This window comes from Lepidochelys kempii, chromosome 27 (assembly GCF_965140265.1).
Source record: "Lepidochelys kempii isolate rLepKem1 chromosome 27, rLepKem1.hap2, whole genome shotgun sequence".
NCBI classification, from domain to species: Eukaryota; Metazoa; Chordata; order Testudines; family Cheloniidae; genus Lepidochelys; species Lepidochelys kempii.
Genome location: NC_133282.1, coordinates 15,752,358 through 15,765,570, shown reverse-complemented (window position 1 = coordinate 15,765,570; position 13,213 = coordinate 15,752,358). Strand labels below are relative to the sequence as shown.

At 45.0% G+C, this 13,213-nt stretch overlaps 1 protein-coding gene across 12 annotated transcripts in view; it reads left to right on the top strand.

Annotated features, from left to right (window-relative positions):
- The window catches only part of FBXL20 (F-box and leucine rich repeat protein 20), a 69,947-nt gene that overhangs the window by 15,048 nt on the left and 41,686 nt on the right, over positions 1 to 13,213 (top strand). For 8 of the 12 annotated variants that reach the window (XR_012156388.1, XR_012156389.1, XM_073325969.1 and 5 more), the window contains 2 exons: positions 34 to 105; positions 3,560 to 3,621. Coding sequence is in view for 9 of the 12 variants with exons in the window: in XM_073325969.1 (XP_073182070.1) it covers positions 34 to 105; positions 3,560 to 3,621 (134 nt within the window). In the remaining 3 variants the exon portion in view is untranslated. The other 4 variants (XM_073325968.1, XM_073325972.1, XM_073325973.1 and 1 more) reach the window with 3 other exon arrangements.

The following is a 13,213-nucleotide window of genomic DNA, read 5'->3' as shown; positions in this document are numbered from 1 at the left end:
TAACACACAATAAATGCATTTGTTTTCTTATAGTTTCTGGCAAGAAAACCCATTCAACAGAAAAACATCTGGTGTTGGAGGGATGTTAAGAAAAGCAAAATCAAGGTCAATAAAAATTATTTCTGGAAATAAAGTCAAAAGATTTGAAGTCCTGGTTAACTTCTAACATTTCAGAAGTTAGGTGTATTCTTGGTGCTGACTTGCTCGTGAGCCCCCACACCACAGTAAAACTAGTCACCCTTTTCAAAAGTTGTGCAGGTAAGCACAATCCTTATTTGGAAAGCAGATTGGTAAACATGGAAGACTGCAGATTTACACTGTACATCAAATGGTTTCTGTCTTTACTCTTTTTCTCCCTTTCCATTTCAATTGTACATGGAGAGAATAGGTAAGGACCTCTTTCTCTGAGGAATTTGTGTCAGTTCTTCTGTTTGGTTTATTATTGATACACTGCCAAATAATTAAAGGTTAGTTCTTACCAAGCTTGTTCCCCCCTCATGCATACCTGCTTAGTGCATAGGGAGGAAATAATGCTGTATAAATAATTCTTGTCTGTATAATCTTATTTTGATTTTTACAATGCATTTCTAGAACTTGAAGTGCATGTAAAAATCAGAGATCCAACTGGCCACATTAGCAATCCTAGTCAGTCTATCCCCCCATCACTTGAGTACCATGCTTTCCGACAAGGCTTGTGAAAATAGATGGGACTTTCACTGTAGCCTGAGTGTCACCAAACTCGGATTCTTTCAGAGCAGAATGAGGGCCCTTCGCTGAGAATGTCCTGCCTCTAATCCCCTCACCTTAAATCTACAAGGTGTTACCATCAACAATTTGCAACTTCCTCAGTATTGCTCAAGGTGAAGGACAGTTTCTATAGTAGTCAGAAACTAAACAATGGGAAGGGCTTTGTAGATTTAGGTCAACACCTTGAATGGCACCTGGAATGGACTGAAGCAAGTGGTCAGGTGTCATACGCTGCCTGTGGAAAACTCAAAGCAGGCAGCTGCATTCTATAGTAACTGGTTTCCAAGTAGCCTTGAAGTATAGCCTCAGCTAGGGATGGGAGGTAATTAATGTAATGCATGGGTCACTGTGGTGGTCAGAATCCAAAAGAAACAGTTGTAACTTAATAGCCAAGTTTAGATGGGTTTGCGGGGTGGGGATGAAGGAGAAATTAAGTTGTAAACTTCTAGGTGTCGTCTCTATTTCAGGACTTTATGTGCCTTGGATAATCTCTTCTAACATGAACCTTTCTAACCTGTATCCTACCGTTATCTGGCTTGTCTCTCTCCGCTCCCCACAGAGTGTGGAATGTTGGTTCAAACATACTATACTTGCACAGACTGTTATGGGGAGAGAGGTCAGGTACACCTCTGTATTACTCTGCCAATAGGACTTAATCCAGAATCTCCTTTCCTTACTGAGCAAGTAGGTTTTGTTGTAAGCAACTCACAGCTCCCAGAATGTTGACAATGCTGCTTTGGTACTCTGGTCATAGTCAGCCCCAAGTCCAGCACGACAAACTTGTGATTTGCACTGTCATTACCTGCAAAGCATCAGGTAATATAAATGGTTGGAAAATAGAACTTGGGTTTATAAATCACTAACTGCTATTGAAAATTTTACCCTTATTTCTAAAGAGCAGTTCTGATATCTGCTTGGGATGACGGTACGTGTGTTTCTTTTTATATATGAAAAGAAACCCATATTCTGTGGACTTTTGTTTACAGACCGCCTGCTTCATTACCTCTGTCTGCAGGTGATACCTACCTAGGAGCCTTCATATATGCAGCATGGTGGTTTATTGTGTTAAAGTATGATATGTGTAAGGACAGTTTGGAGTTTTTCTGGTCTACTGTAGGATTTTCAACATTCAGATGTCTTTCCTTACTTTGCCTTTTGTATTTCAGGAAAATAGATGTAGCCTATTTAAGACATGGGAGATTTCTGCTGTCCTTTTTTAACTCTTTTAATCTGATCCTCTGCCAACAGAAGAGTGACCTACCTGGTGGTGTGTTAATGCTGGGTTTATTTGCTTTGCATCTATACAGCCAGACTGGTTTAGTGAAGCCCACTTAATCAGCTGATAAGAATCAACCTTTTCAGAATGTAACTTCACTGCTCATCAGTCTTGTTAGGCTTTGCATTTGTGGGGTATAACTTATCCATACACAACAGTTCTTGCGTGTGTTTTAGGAGAAAGGTTAGAAACCTTGTTAATGAATGAAACTCGTTATTTTTAGACTTGTTTGTTTGCCAGGTTTGATATAACACTTTCACTGTCAGTTGGAAATGTGCTTCAGCACTACTGTATGATAGGTATGGGAAACTTGAATGCTTGACCCAAGAATACAGAGCAACAAGGCTGCACACATCAGTGATCTAGGTATTCGTAAGTATTCTCTAATTGGCCCTCCCCCAGGTTTAAGTGCATATTTCAATGGGAGGAAGTACTAAGCCTTTAAATACATGCAGATCATCCATGGAAGCACATGAGATTCTGCCTTCCTTATAAGACTTGTTGGTAACTAGAAAACTGGGGCTTGGCTAGTCTGTTTTTGATACAGCTAGTGAGGTGGTTTTAAAATTGATTAGCTGATCAGCGAGCCCTTTTGTAAATTAGTGGACTGCTATGTCGTTGAATAATCTTTAGGGGTGTGGGGCGGCGGGTGAGAATGTGTGTGTGTGTCTCTGTATGAGAGAGAGAGAAAACAAACTCTTGCTTACTTGCCAGTGGAGAGGAATGTAGTATTCTCCCTGAATCCTCTCTTCCCATTGCAGAGCTATGCAGATCATGCTACTCTTCAGGTCATGCTTTGTGGTCACGATCCTGTGGAGGAGCAGGCACTGCTGGTGATTTTCTTCAAAGCTCACAAAAGCTGTTCCTTTATCCTTTCACGGCAATTGTACAGGCAGTGGTGGTACCCTTCTAGTTAGGCTCCTGAGTTGCAATCAGTACCTCCTCCTCATCTGCTCTCCTTGCTCTTTTCTTCACTTTTTGTCAAAGAAACAGGAGCCAGCACACACCCTTCCTGAGTCACCATTGCCTGTACATTGTGGCTCCCTGAGTGCCCCATTGTTGCCTTTCTTTCCAATTCTTCTTGTTCCCTGCCCGCTGGCACTAGTGGCACAAGGTTGTTTGGAGTAATGTGCCATTTTTCTCTTTCCGTGAAAAGGCCTGTGCTTTGATGCATGTTCACAGCACTGACAGGGATTGAAAGTCCCTTGTTAGCACCATACGCGATCAGATGCTCCTTCATACAGTAGGTTTCGGCCTGTAACACCCAACAGCCCCTGTTCTCCCAGAACCGTTTATAATTAATCCCTCTCTATCAACCCATGAAGCATTTTTGGCCCAATTGAGCAAAACTACATCAGGCATCAAATGCCAGTCGCACACTGGTGCCCAGTCTGAGAACTTGAGAATTTAAGCACAAAGTTGGCCCTGTCGATGCAGTTGAAATTGTCTTGTTAACCAGCAGTTTTGCTCCTAGAAGTAATGATTTATAATGAAAATACAGGGTGGCTAAATGATTTAAACTGTTTTTGTTTGCAGATGTTCTCAAACAATGACGAAGCTGTGATCAACAAAAAACTTCCGAAAGAACTGCTCCTTCGGTAAGTTGCCTTCCAATTTGTGAAACTGGAGAATTTCTATGTATCTGTTTACAAGCAATAGCTAATTTAGCTGGTTCATTCACAAGTTATGAGCTTGGATTGCTTCAATTATAAAGCCATAAACAAACACTATGCTGATCAAAGGCCTGCATTAGCCACAGTTTATGCTAAATATTTTGTTGTTGCTTTTTATGTCTTCGTGAAGTGTTAAATGAATTTGCTGGTCAACTGTTTTCATAGATAAAAAAGTTATAGGTCTAAAAGGCCTTTAATAAAAATAAGTGCTAGGTATAGGCTAATACCTATACAGTCTAAAATAGAGAAGGAGTACTTGTGGCACCTTAGAGACTAACCAATTTATTTGAGCATAAGCTTTCATGAGCTACAGCTCACTTCATCGGATGCAAGTGAGCTGTAGCTCACGAAAGCTTATGCTCAAATAAATTGGTTAGTCTCTAAGGTGCCACAAGTACTCCTTTTCTTTTTGCGAATACAGACTAACACGGCTGTTACTCTGAAGTCTAACAAAAAGAATATAGGCAGAGAGTGTCCTATTTTAATGTGAAATGTTTCATCTGAAAAAAACCCCACACAACCCCTTTCTCCCAAAGACTTAAAATGTGAGAAACTGTTGGACGATGGCCAAGTTCCCACTTGAGCACATTTAGTCGCAGCTGCTGTAAATAGTAGCTGAGTGCTCAGCATCTCACGGGATGGGACTCCTGTCATGGTATTGTGGAATCTAGCTTGTGTTAGTATCTCAATCTATTTCTTATGCTGTGACTATTACCTTCATGTTTGCTACTGAAGTGAAAGTTTGGAGCAACATAAGTTTGGGCAGCTATTTTTCAAATCTGGAAACAAAATTCTCCCTTTTTTCATCTCTTGTTTTGCTCAGACTAGAGCATAGCTTGTACAGAATAGTAGCTGGCAGTCTGTGCTGAGGATCTGAATTATTAAAATGAGCAAACTTCTTGAAATGCGTGTGAGTATTGCTCAGTGATGTTCAAGATTTAATGGTAGTAAAGTCTTTGGAGGTGAGCCCTAGCCTCTGAAAAAAGCACTAGTCCATTTAAAATAAAATGAATAACGATTATCTGATATTCTGTAATGTTTGTTACTTCTCACAATACCCCATTAGTTAGAGCCACAGATGTTGGGAAAAGCTTTCAAAAACACCTATGTGATTTTAATGAAAATCATTGGGACTTGGGCTGTGAAGTCACATAGTTGCTCTGGAAAAATTTACTTGTCACTGTAGCACCTGAACATGTAATTCACTAATCTTCCTTGAAGGGTAATGTCTGGTTGTTTACTGGCCACAGATTGGGGTGTTCCCACCACTCAAAGCACCAACTCTGCTACCTTGAATCTTGCTCTGGTCATTTGAGTTTTCATCAAGTGTATTGAGAATCACTTTTTCCAGAACCGTCTCCACAGGCATCTCAAACCTTCCTAATACGGAAGTAAATCTTGAACTGAAATAACTGATTATTCTATAAAATGTTTAGTTCACAACTGACACCGTATATTCTCCTTGCTGTTGTGGATAGTTGTTTTTGACTTTGCAGTGTAGGCACTTAGCAAATGACAGTCCCTGTCCCAAAGAACTTATGGTCTAAAAGACGAGCCACAATAGGTGGATGAGATAAGCTGGAGGATGAGGAGGCTGGGGTAACAAATATAGGATGTCTTAGCACAGACTAGCTGTGTGTACAGTTCTGAGCCAATTACCACGTGTAAGTGCGGCACGGGAGTGAGTGTGGAAGAATGGGTGATCGAGTGGCACCACTGGTATAGCGGAGGCAGGAGTCTACCCTCACAATAAGATAACCGGATGTATAGGTAGGTTTGGGTCCAGATTGCAAAGGGTTTTGATAAGGCAAGAATTTTGTGTCTGATGCACTGGAAGAAAAGGTTCCAGTGGAGGAAGTTAGAAGGGGCGACACAGTTGGTGACAAGCTAGAAAGATGTTAGTAGCGGCATTTGAATGGGCTTGAGGGGGGGGGGAAAGGTTGCAGGCATCAAGGCCAGAAGGGAATAGATGATCAGAGCTTGGATGAGATTTCTGGCACTGTAGTCAGAATGGAAAGGTCTCAGAGGGGTCAGTAGGCCCTTTCAGAATCTAGGGAAGTTGTTGCAAGATGTTAGGAGGAAGAGCTTTTTCTCTCTCTGGTCATGTCTACTAAGGTATTTTGCTCTCTCAAAAAATTTCCACTTGTGTTCGTCAATGGAAGCAATAGTGCAGACAAAGCTCCCAGGGCTGGATGCGTTTTTAGTATGGGAATGGTAATAGTAGTTCATCCCTTGATGTCACTTTTTCTTGGTACACGCTGATGAATTGTGTTTTGTGTTCAGGGTTATGCTAAACTTTGTTTTTAAAAGGAATAAGGAGCATGAGTTTATAAAAGTTAAAGTTCCTAAGTAAGGGTTTGGCTTGCTGGAATCCATCATTTGCATTCTGTGAAAATTAATTACTGCAGATTGACAGTGCAGCCTTTGAAAGAGACTTGGATGCATTTGTCTAAGGGGATCTCCTGTAAATGAATGTCAGTGTCTACAAGACAAAGACTTGTGTGTGTCAGCAATGCTGCTGGATAATTTCTCGTTCCCCAGTTTGGCCATTCTGAGGATGGTATTGATGTATCATGTATGTGGTTGTGAAGTGAAAAACTGTACTTGCGCCCATTCCGTTGTGGGAGGGTGCAAAATGGGCGGACAATAGACCTTATCACCCACACAGTGTAGAAATCTGTGTGAATTTATTATCATTCTCTCATCCTGCCTAGCTGCTGAGGTTTTTGGTGAAGACCTACGGCACTTTACATCTTCAGATGGTCTTTATCTAAACACTTTTGTGAATACATAGGAATGGATTCATTGCCCTTTCTACAGATAAGGAAATGGAGGCACAGATTAATAGTAATTTAAGTGTTCCAGGCTGGAAATAAGGCATAATTTTTGACAGTGAGTAATTAACTATTAAAACAATTTACCAAGGTCAATTTTTAAATCAAGATTGGATGTTTTTCTGAAAGACATGCTCTAAGAACTATTTTGAGGATGTTCTGGGGCCTGTTATATAGGAGGTCAGACTAGATAATCACAATGGTCTCTTATGGGTTTAGAGTCTGTGATTTCCATCCCCCTGCTGAATCCAAAAAGCTATGCTTGATGTGAACTTATATGAGAGCAAATCTGCTAAATGTTTCTCTTTTGAATCCTGAGCAGGAGATTTTAAACCAGTGACTAAGCAGTTCTGCTGTGGCTACATGGCCCACAATATTGTTGGAAATAGTGACTTGACTCTTGCGTTCTGTGAGTGTATCCCTCTAATGAGAAGCCCGTTGTACAGCATAATTATCAGTCTGTATGATCTTGCTGTCAAAATCTCCATTCAAATTCCAGGATTGGCCCCAAATATTTTTGTGTTATGGTAATGCCTAGGGATCTCAGTGTGCAAATATAGAATAAGAGCACTGTCCTGAAGAGTTTACAATCTAAATAGACAAGACAGACAAAGTGTTCGGGGGAGTGATGTAACATATAAGCAGGTGAACACTATGAAGTTTCACAAAAGTCATGGTAGTGCCATGATTTTGTGTTTTGTTTTTTTTTAATTTTGCAGGATGGAGCTTTGTTGGGAGAGGATTATTTCAAGAGACAAGGAAGGTAGAGGTCACATTAAAGGGGGGTAGGAAATCAGGGGTACATGGAAGACTGGATGTGAGGCTGGAGTAAAGAAACTGTAAGGGAAGGGGCAGGGAAAACTGGAGTGAACAGTCAATCAGCAAAAAGGAAGAATGTCCACAACAAAAGCTATTTTAAATAGTACAACACCTCTCCCCCCCCCCCCCCCGCCTTGATCTCAGAGTCTGCATGTCCCTGCTTCAGCCACTTATCTCTGCTTCTGCCCATCTGAGTCTCTGGCTGGCTACTCCCAGCAGTATTTGCTGCCACGTTTCTATGGCTGGAGTGAGGGGTGGAATGGCATGTACCCTACTGCACCAGAAGTCTCTTCACAGATCTGAGTCCAGGGAGCATTAGGGTTGAGGTACTCAGGCTGGGTCTCTGCTCCTCCCTTCTCTTCTCCCCCCCAATGATATTTCTGTACCTGCTTCAGCTGTCTCTCTCTGTTGCCACCAGATGAGTTTCTAGGCCCTGGTCTACACTAGGACTTTAGGTCGAATTTAGCAGCATTAAATCGATGTAAACCTGCACCCGTCCACACGATTAAGCCCTTTATTTCGACTTAAAGGGCTCTTAAAATCGATTTCCTTACTCCACCCCTGACAAGTGGATTAGCGCTTAAATCGGCCTTGTCGGCTCGAATTTGGGGTACTGTGGACACAATTCGACGGTATTGGCCTCCGGGAGCTATCCCAGAGTGCTCCATTGTGACCGCTCAGGACAGCACTCTCAACTCAGATGCACTGGCCAGGTAGACAGGAAAAGAACCGCGAAGTTTTGAATCTCATTTCCTGTTTGGCCAGCGTGGCAAGCTGCAGGTGACCATGCAGAGCTCATCAGCAGAGGTGACCATGATGGAGTCCCAGAATCGCAAAAGAGCTTCAGCATGGACCGAACGGGAGGTACGGGATCTGATCGCGGTATGGGGAGAGGAATCCGTGCTATCAGAACTCCGTTCTGGTTTTTGAAATGCCAAAACCTTTGTCAAAATCTCCCAGGGCATGAAGGACAGAGGCCATAACAGGGACCCGAAGCAGTGCCGCGTGAAACTGAAGGAGCTGAGGCAAGCCTACCAGAAAACGAGAGAGGCGAACGGCCGCTCCGGGTCAGAGCCCCAAACATGCCGCTTCTATGATGAGCTGCACGCCATTTTAGGGGGTTCAGCCACCACTACCCCAGCAGTGTTGTTTGACTCCTTCAATGGAGATGGAGGCAATACAGAAGCATGTTTTGGGGACGAAGATGATGATGATGATGAGGTTTAGATAGCTCACAGCAAGCAAGCGGAGAAACCGGTTTTCCCGACAGCCAGGAACTGTTTCTCACCCTGGACCTGGAGCCAGTACTCCCCGAACCCACCCAAGGCTGCCTCCTGGACCCAGCAGCCGGAGAAGGGACCTCCGGTGAGTGTACCTTTTAAAATACTATACGTGGTTTAAAAGCAAGCATGTGAAAGGATTACTTTGCCCTGGCATTCGTGGCTCTCCTGGATGTACTCCCAAAGCCTTTGCAAAAGGTTTCTGGGGAGGGCAGCCTTATTGCGTCCTTCATGGTAGGACACTTTACCACTACAGGCCAGTAACACGTACTCGGGAATCATTGTACAACAAAGCATTGCAGTGTATGTTTGCTGGCGTTCAAACAACATCCGTTCTTTATCTCTCTGTGTTATCCTCAGGAGAGTGAGATATAATTCATGGTCACCTGGTTGAAATAGAGTGCTTTTCTTCAGGGGACACTCAGAGGAGCCCATTCCTGCTGGGCTGTTTGCCTGTGGCTAAACAGAAATGTTCCCCGCTGTTAGCCACAGGGAGGGGGGAAGGTTGAGGGGGTAGCCACGCGGTGGGGGGAGGTAAAATGTGACCTTGTAACAAAAGCACATGTGCTATGTATGTAATGTTAACAGCAAGGTTTACCCTGAAAGAGTGTAGCCACTATTTTATAAAATGTGTCTTTTTAAATACCGCTGTCCCTTTTTTTTTTCTCCACCAGCTGCATGTGTTTCAATGATCACAGGATCTTCTCCTTCCCAGAGGCTAGTGAAGCTTAGAAAGAAAAAAAAAAAAACGCACTCGTGATGAAATGTTCTCCGAGCTCATGCTGTCCTCCCACACTGACAGAGCACAGACGAATGCATGGAGGCAAATAATGTCAGAGTGCAGGAAAGCACAAAATGACCGGGAGCAGAGGTGGCGGGCTGAAGAGAGTAAGTGGCGGGCTGAAGACAGGGCTGAAGCTCAAATGTGGCGGCAGCGTGATGAGAGGAGGCAGGATTCAATGCTGAGGCTGCTGGAGGACCAAACCAGTATGCTCCAGCGTATGGTTGAGCTGCAGCAAAGGCAGCTGGAGCACAGACTGCCACTGCAGCCCCTCTGTAACCAACCGCCCTCCTCCCCAAGTTCCATAGCCTCCACACCCAGATGCCCAAGAACGCGGTGGGGGGGCCTCCGGCCAACCAGCCACTCCACCACAGAGGATTGCCCAATAAAAAGAAGGCTGGCATTCAATAAATTTTAAAGTTGTAAACTTTTAAAGTGCTATGTGGCATTTTCCTTCCCTCCTCCACCACCCCTCCTGGGCTACCTTGGTAGTCATCCCCCTATTTGTGTGATGAATGAATAAAGAATGCATGAATGTGAAGCAACAATGACTTTATTGCCTCTGCAAGCGGTGATTGAAGGGAGGAGGGGAGAGTGGTTAGCTTACAGGGAAGTAGAGTGAACCAAGGGGCGGGGGGTTTCATCAAGGAGAAACAAACAGAACTTTCACACTGTAGCCTGGCCAGTCATGAAACTGGTTTTCAAAGCTTCTCTGATGCGTACCGCGCCCTCCTGTGCTCTTCTAACCGCCCTGGTGTCTGGCTGCGCGTAACCAGCAGCCAGGCGATTTGCCTCAACGTCCCACCCCGCCATAAACGTCTCCCCCTTACTCTCACAGATATTGTGGAGCACACAGCAAGCAGTAAGAACAGTGGGAATATTGATTTCGCTGAGGTCTAAGCGAGTCAGTAAACTGCACCAGCGCGCCTTTAAACGTCCAAATGCACATTCTACCACCATTCTGCACTTGCTCAGCCTGTAGTTGAACAGCTCCTGACTACTGTCCAGGCTGCCTGTGTACAGCTTCATGAGCCATGGCATTAAGGGGTAGGCTGGGTCCCCAAGGATACATATAGGCATTTCAACATCCCCAACAGTTATTTTCTGGTCTGGGAATAAAGTCCCTTCCTGCAGCTTTTGAAACAGACCAGAGTTCCTGAAGATGCGAGCGTCATGCACCTTTCCCGGCCATCCCACGTTGATGTTGGTGAAACGTCCCTTGTGATCCACCAGAGCTTGCAGCACTATCGAAAAGTACAGCTTGCGGCTTATGTACTCAGCGGCTTGGTGCTCCGGTGCCAAGATAGGGATATGGGTTCCGTCTATGGCCTCACCACAGTTAGGGAATCCCATTGCCGCAAAGCCATCCACTATGACCTGCACATTTCCCAGGGTCACTACCCTTGATATCAGCAGATCTTTGATTGTGTGGGCTACTTGCATCACAGCACCCCCACAGTAGATTTGCCCACTCCAAATTGATTCCCAACTGACCGGTAGCTGTCTGGCGTTGCAAGCTTCCACAGGGCTATCGCCACTCACTTCTCAACTGTGAGGGCTGCTCTCATCTTGGTATTCATGTGCCTCAGGGCAGGGGAAAGCAAGTCACAAAGTTCCATGAAAGTGCCCTTATGCATGCGAAAGTTTCGCAGCCACTGGGAATCGTCCCAGACCCGCAACACTATGCGGTCCCACCAGTCTGTGCTTGTTTCCCGAGCCCAGAATCGGCGTTCCACAGCATGAACCTGCCCCATTAGCACCATGATGCATGCACTGGCAGGGCCCATGCTTTCAGAGAAATCTGTGTCCATGTCCTGATCACTCACGTGACTGCGCTGACGTCGCCTCCTCGCCCGGTATCGCTTTGCCAGGTTCTGGTGCTGCATATACTGCTGGATAATGCGTGTGGTGTTTAATGTGCTCCTAATTGCCAAAGTGAGCTGAGCGGCCTCCATGCTTGCCTTGGTATGGCATCCGCACAGAAAAAAGGCACGGAACGATTGTCTGCCGTTGCTCTGATGCAGGGAGGGGCAACTGAGGACATGGCTTACACGGTTGGCTTCAGGGAGCTAAAATCAACAAAGGGGGTGGCTTTACATCAAGGGGTATTTCAGGCAGGACTTCACGGAGGGTTCCAATAAGAAATGGTGCACCTAAGTTATTGTTCTTATTGGAACAAGGAGGTTAGCCTGGCCTCTGATTGATACATGGCTAGATTTACCTCGCTGCACCTTCTCTGTGAGTGACTGCAGTGTGACCTAGAGGAATGAGTCCCCTAGACAGGGGAGGAGGCAAATGAGTACAAAACAAATCTGGTCTATTTCTTGTTTTGATCCACTCCATCTATCTTTTACATCTTTGGCTGGCAGCAGACGGTGCAGAAGGACTGCATGCCATCCACATCTCATGGCTGCTCGGCAGAAGATGGTACAGTACGACTGCTAGCCATCCTCATCTCTTGCCTGCCCGGCAGAAGATGGTACAGTACGACTGCTAGCAATCCGTATCGCCTGCCTGCTCACCATAAGACGGTTCAATAGGACTAACTGCAGGACTAAAGAGAATGACCTGGTCAAGTCACTCCAGATTTAGTCCCTGCGCCCATGTCTGCCCAGGCGCTCCCAGCCGACGTGGCCAGGAGCACCTCGGACACGACAAGAACGGCTACCAGTCATACTGCACCGTCTGCTGCCAGAAGGCAATGGGTTGCTGCTACTGTGTAGCAATGCCGTACCACGTCTGCCAGCACCCAGGAGACATAGGGTGACGGTTACCTGAGCGGGCTCCATGCTTGCCGTGGTATGGTGTCTGCACAGGTAACTGAGGAAAAAAGGCGCGAAACGATTGTCTGCCCTTGCTTTCATGGAGGGAGGGAGGGAAGGGGGGCCTGACGATATGTACCCAGAACCACCGGCGACAATGTTTTAGCCCCATCAGGCATTGGGATCTCAACCCAGAATTCCACTGGGCAGCGGAGACTGCGGGAACTGTGGGATAGCTATCCACAGTGCAATGCTCCTTAAGTCGACTCTAGCCTCGGTACTGTGGAAGCATTCCGCCGAGTTAATGCACTTAATGTACTTAGAGCATTTTCTGTGGGGACACACACACTTGAATATATAAAACCGATTTCTAAAAAACCGACTTCTATAAATTCAACCTTATTCCGTAGTGTAGACATACCCTAGGGGCTTACACCTTTTTAAAAAATGTACATTTCTAAAAGAGCCAAACCATCAAAAGGTGGAATTCAGTTTATCGCCTTCTCATTCCAGCACAGCTGCCAACTTCTATTTGGACAATGTCGAGCTGCTTGGTTTGTGTAGCAATGAATTTAGATGCTCCCTCCCTGAGACAGGCCAACAGCTGGCTTATTGACTCTGAAAGGTGAATTCATGTTTCATTTTTGGCACTAGTTGTGGTTAATTTAGACATCTGTTTTGCCAAAATAGCTGCGTGCCAATAGTTTCTGTACTATCTAACATGATTGCATCGATAGTCCATTGAGAAAGGGCATTCATACGTTAAGGCAAGCTGCCAATTGACTTTTGAATGTAGGCCAAACTCCACTGGGAAGTCAGAAAGAGTTTTTTCCTAGAGAAATGGTGGTATCTACTAGTTTCCTAAGGAATTTTTACTCCACAAATATACATTTCTCTGGCTTGGTCTCCCTGGCCCTAAGGAGTTTGCCTTTTCCAAATTGGTTCACAATAAGGTCACGCAGCTTTAAAATCCTCCCCCTCCTGGTTTGATTGCCTTCTGTTCGGTCCCCGCTCTGCTGCCCCATAATCTCCTGCCTTGTC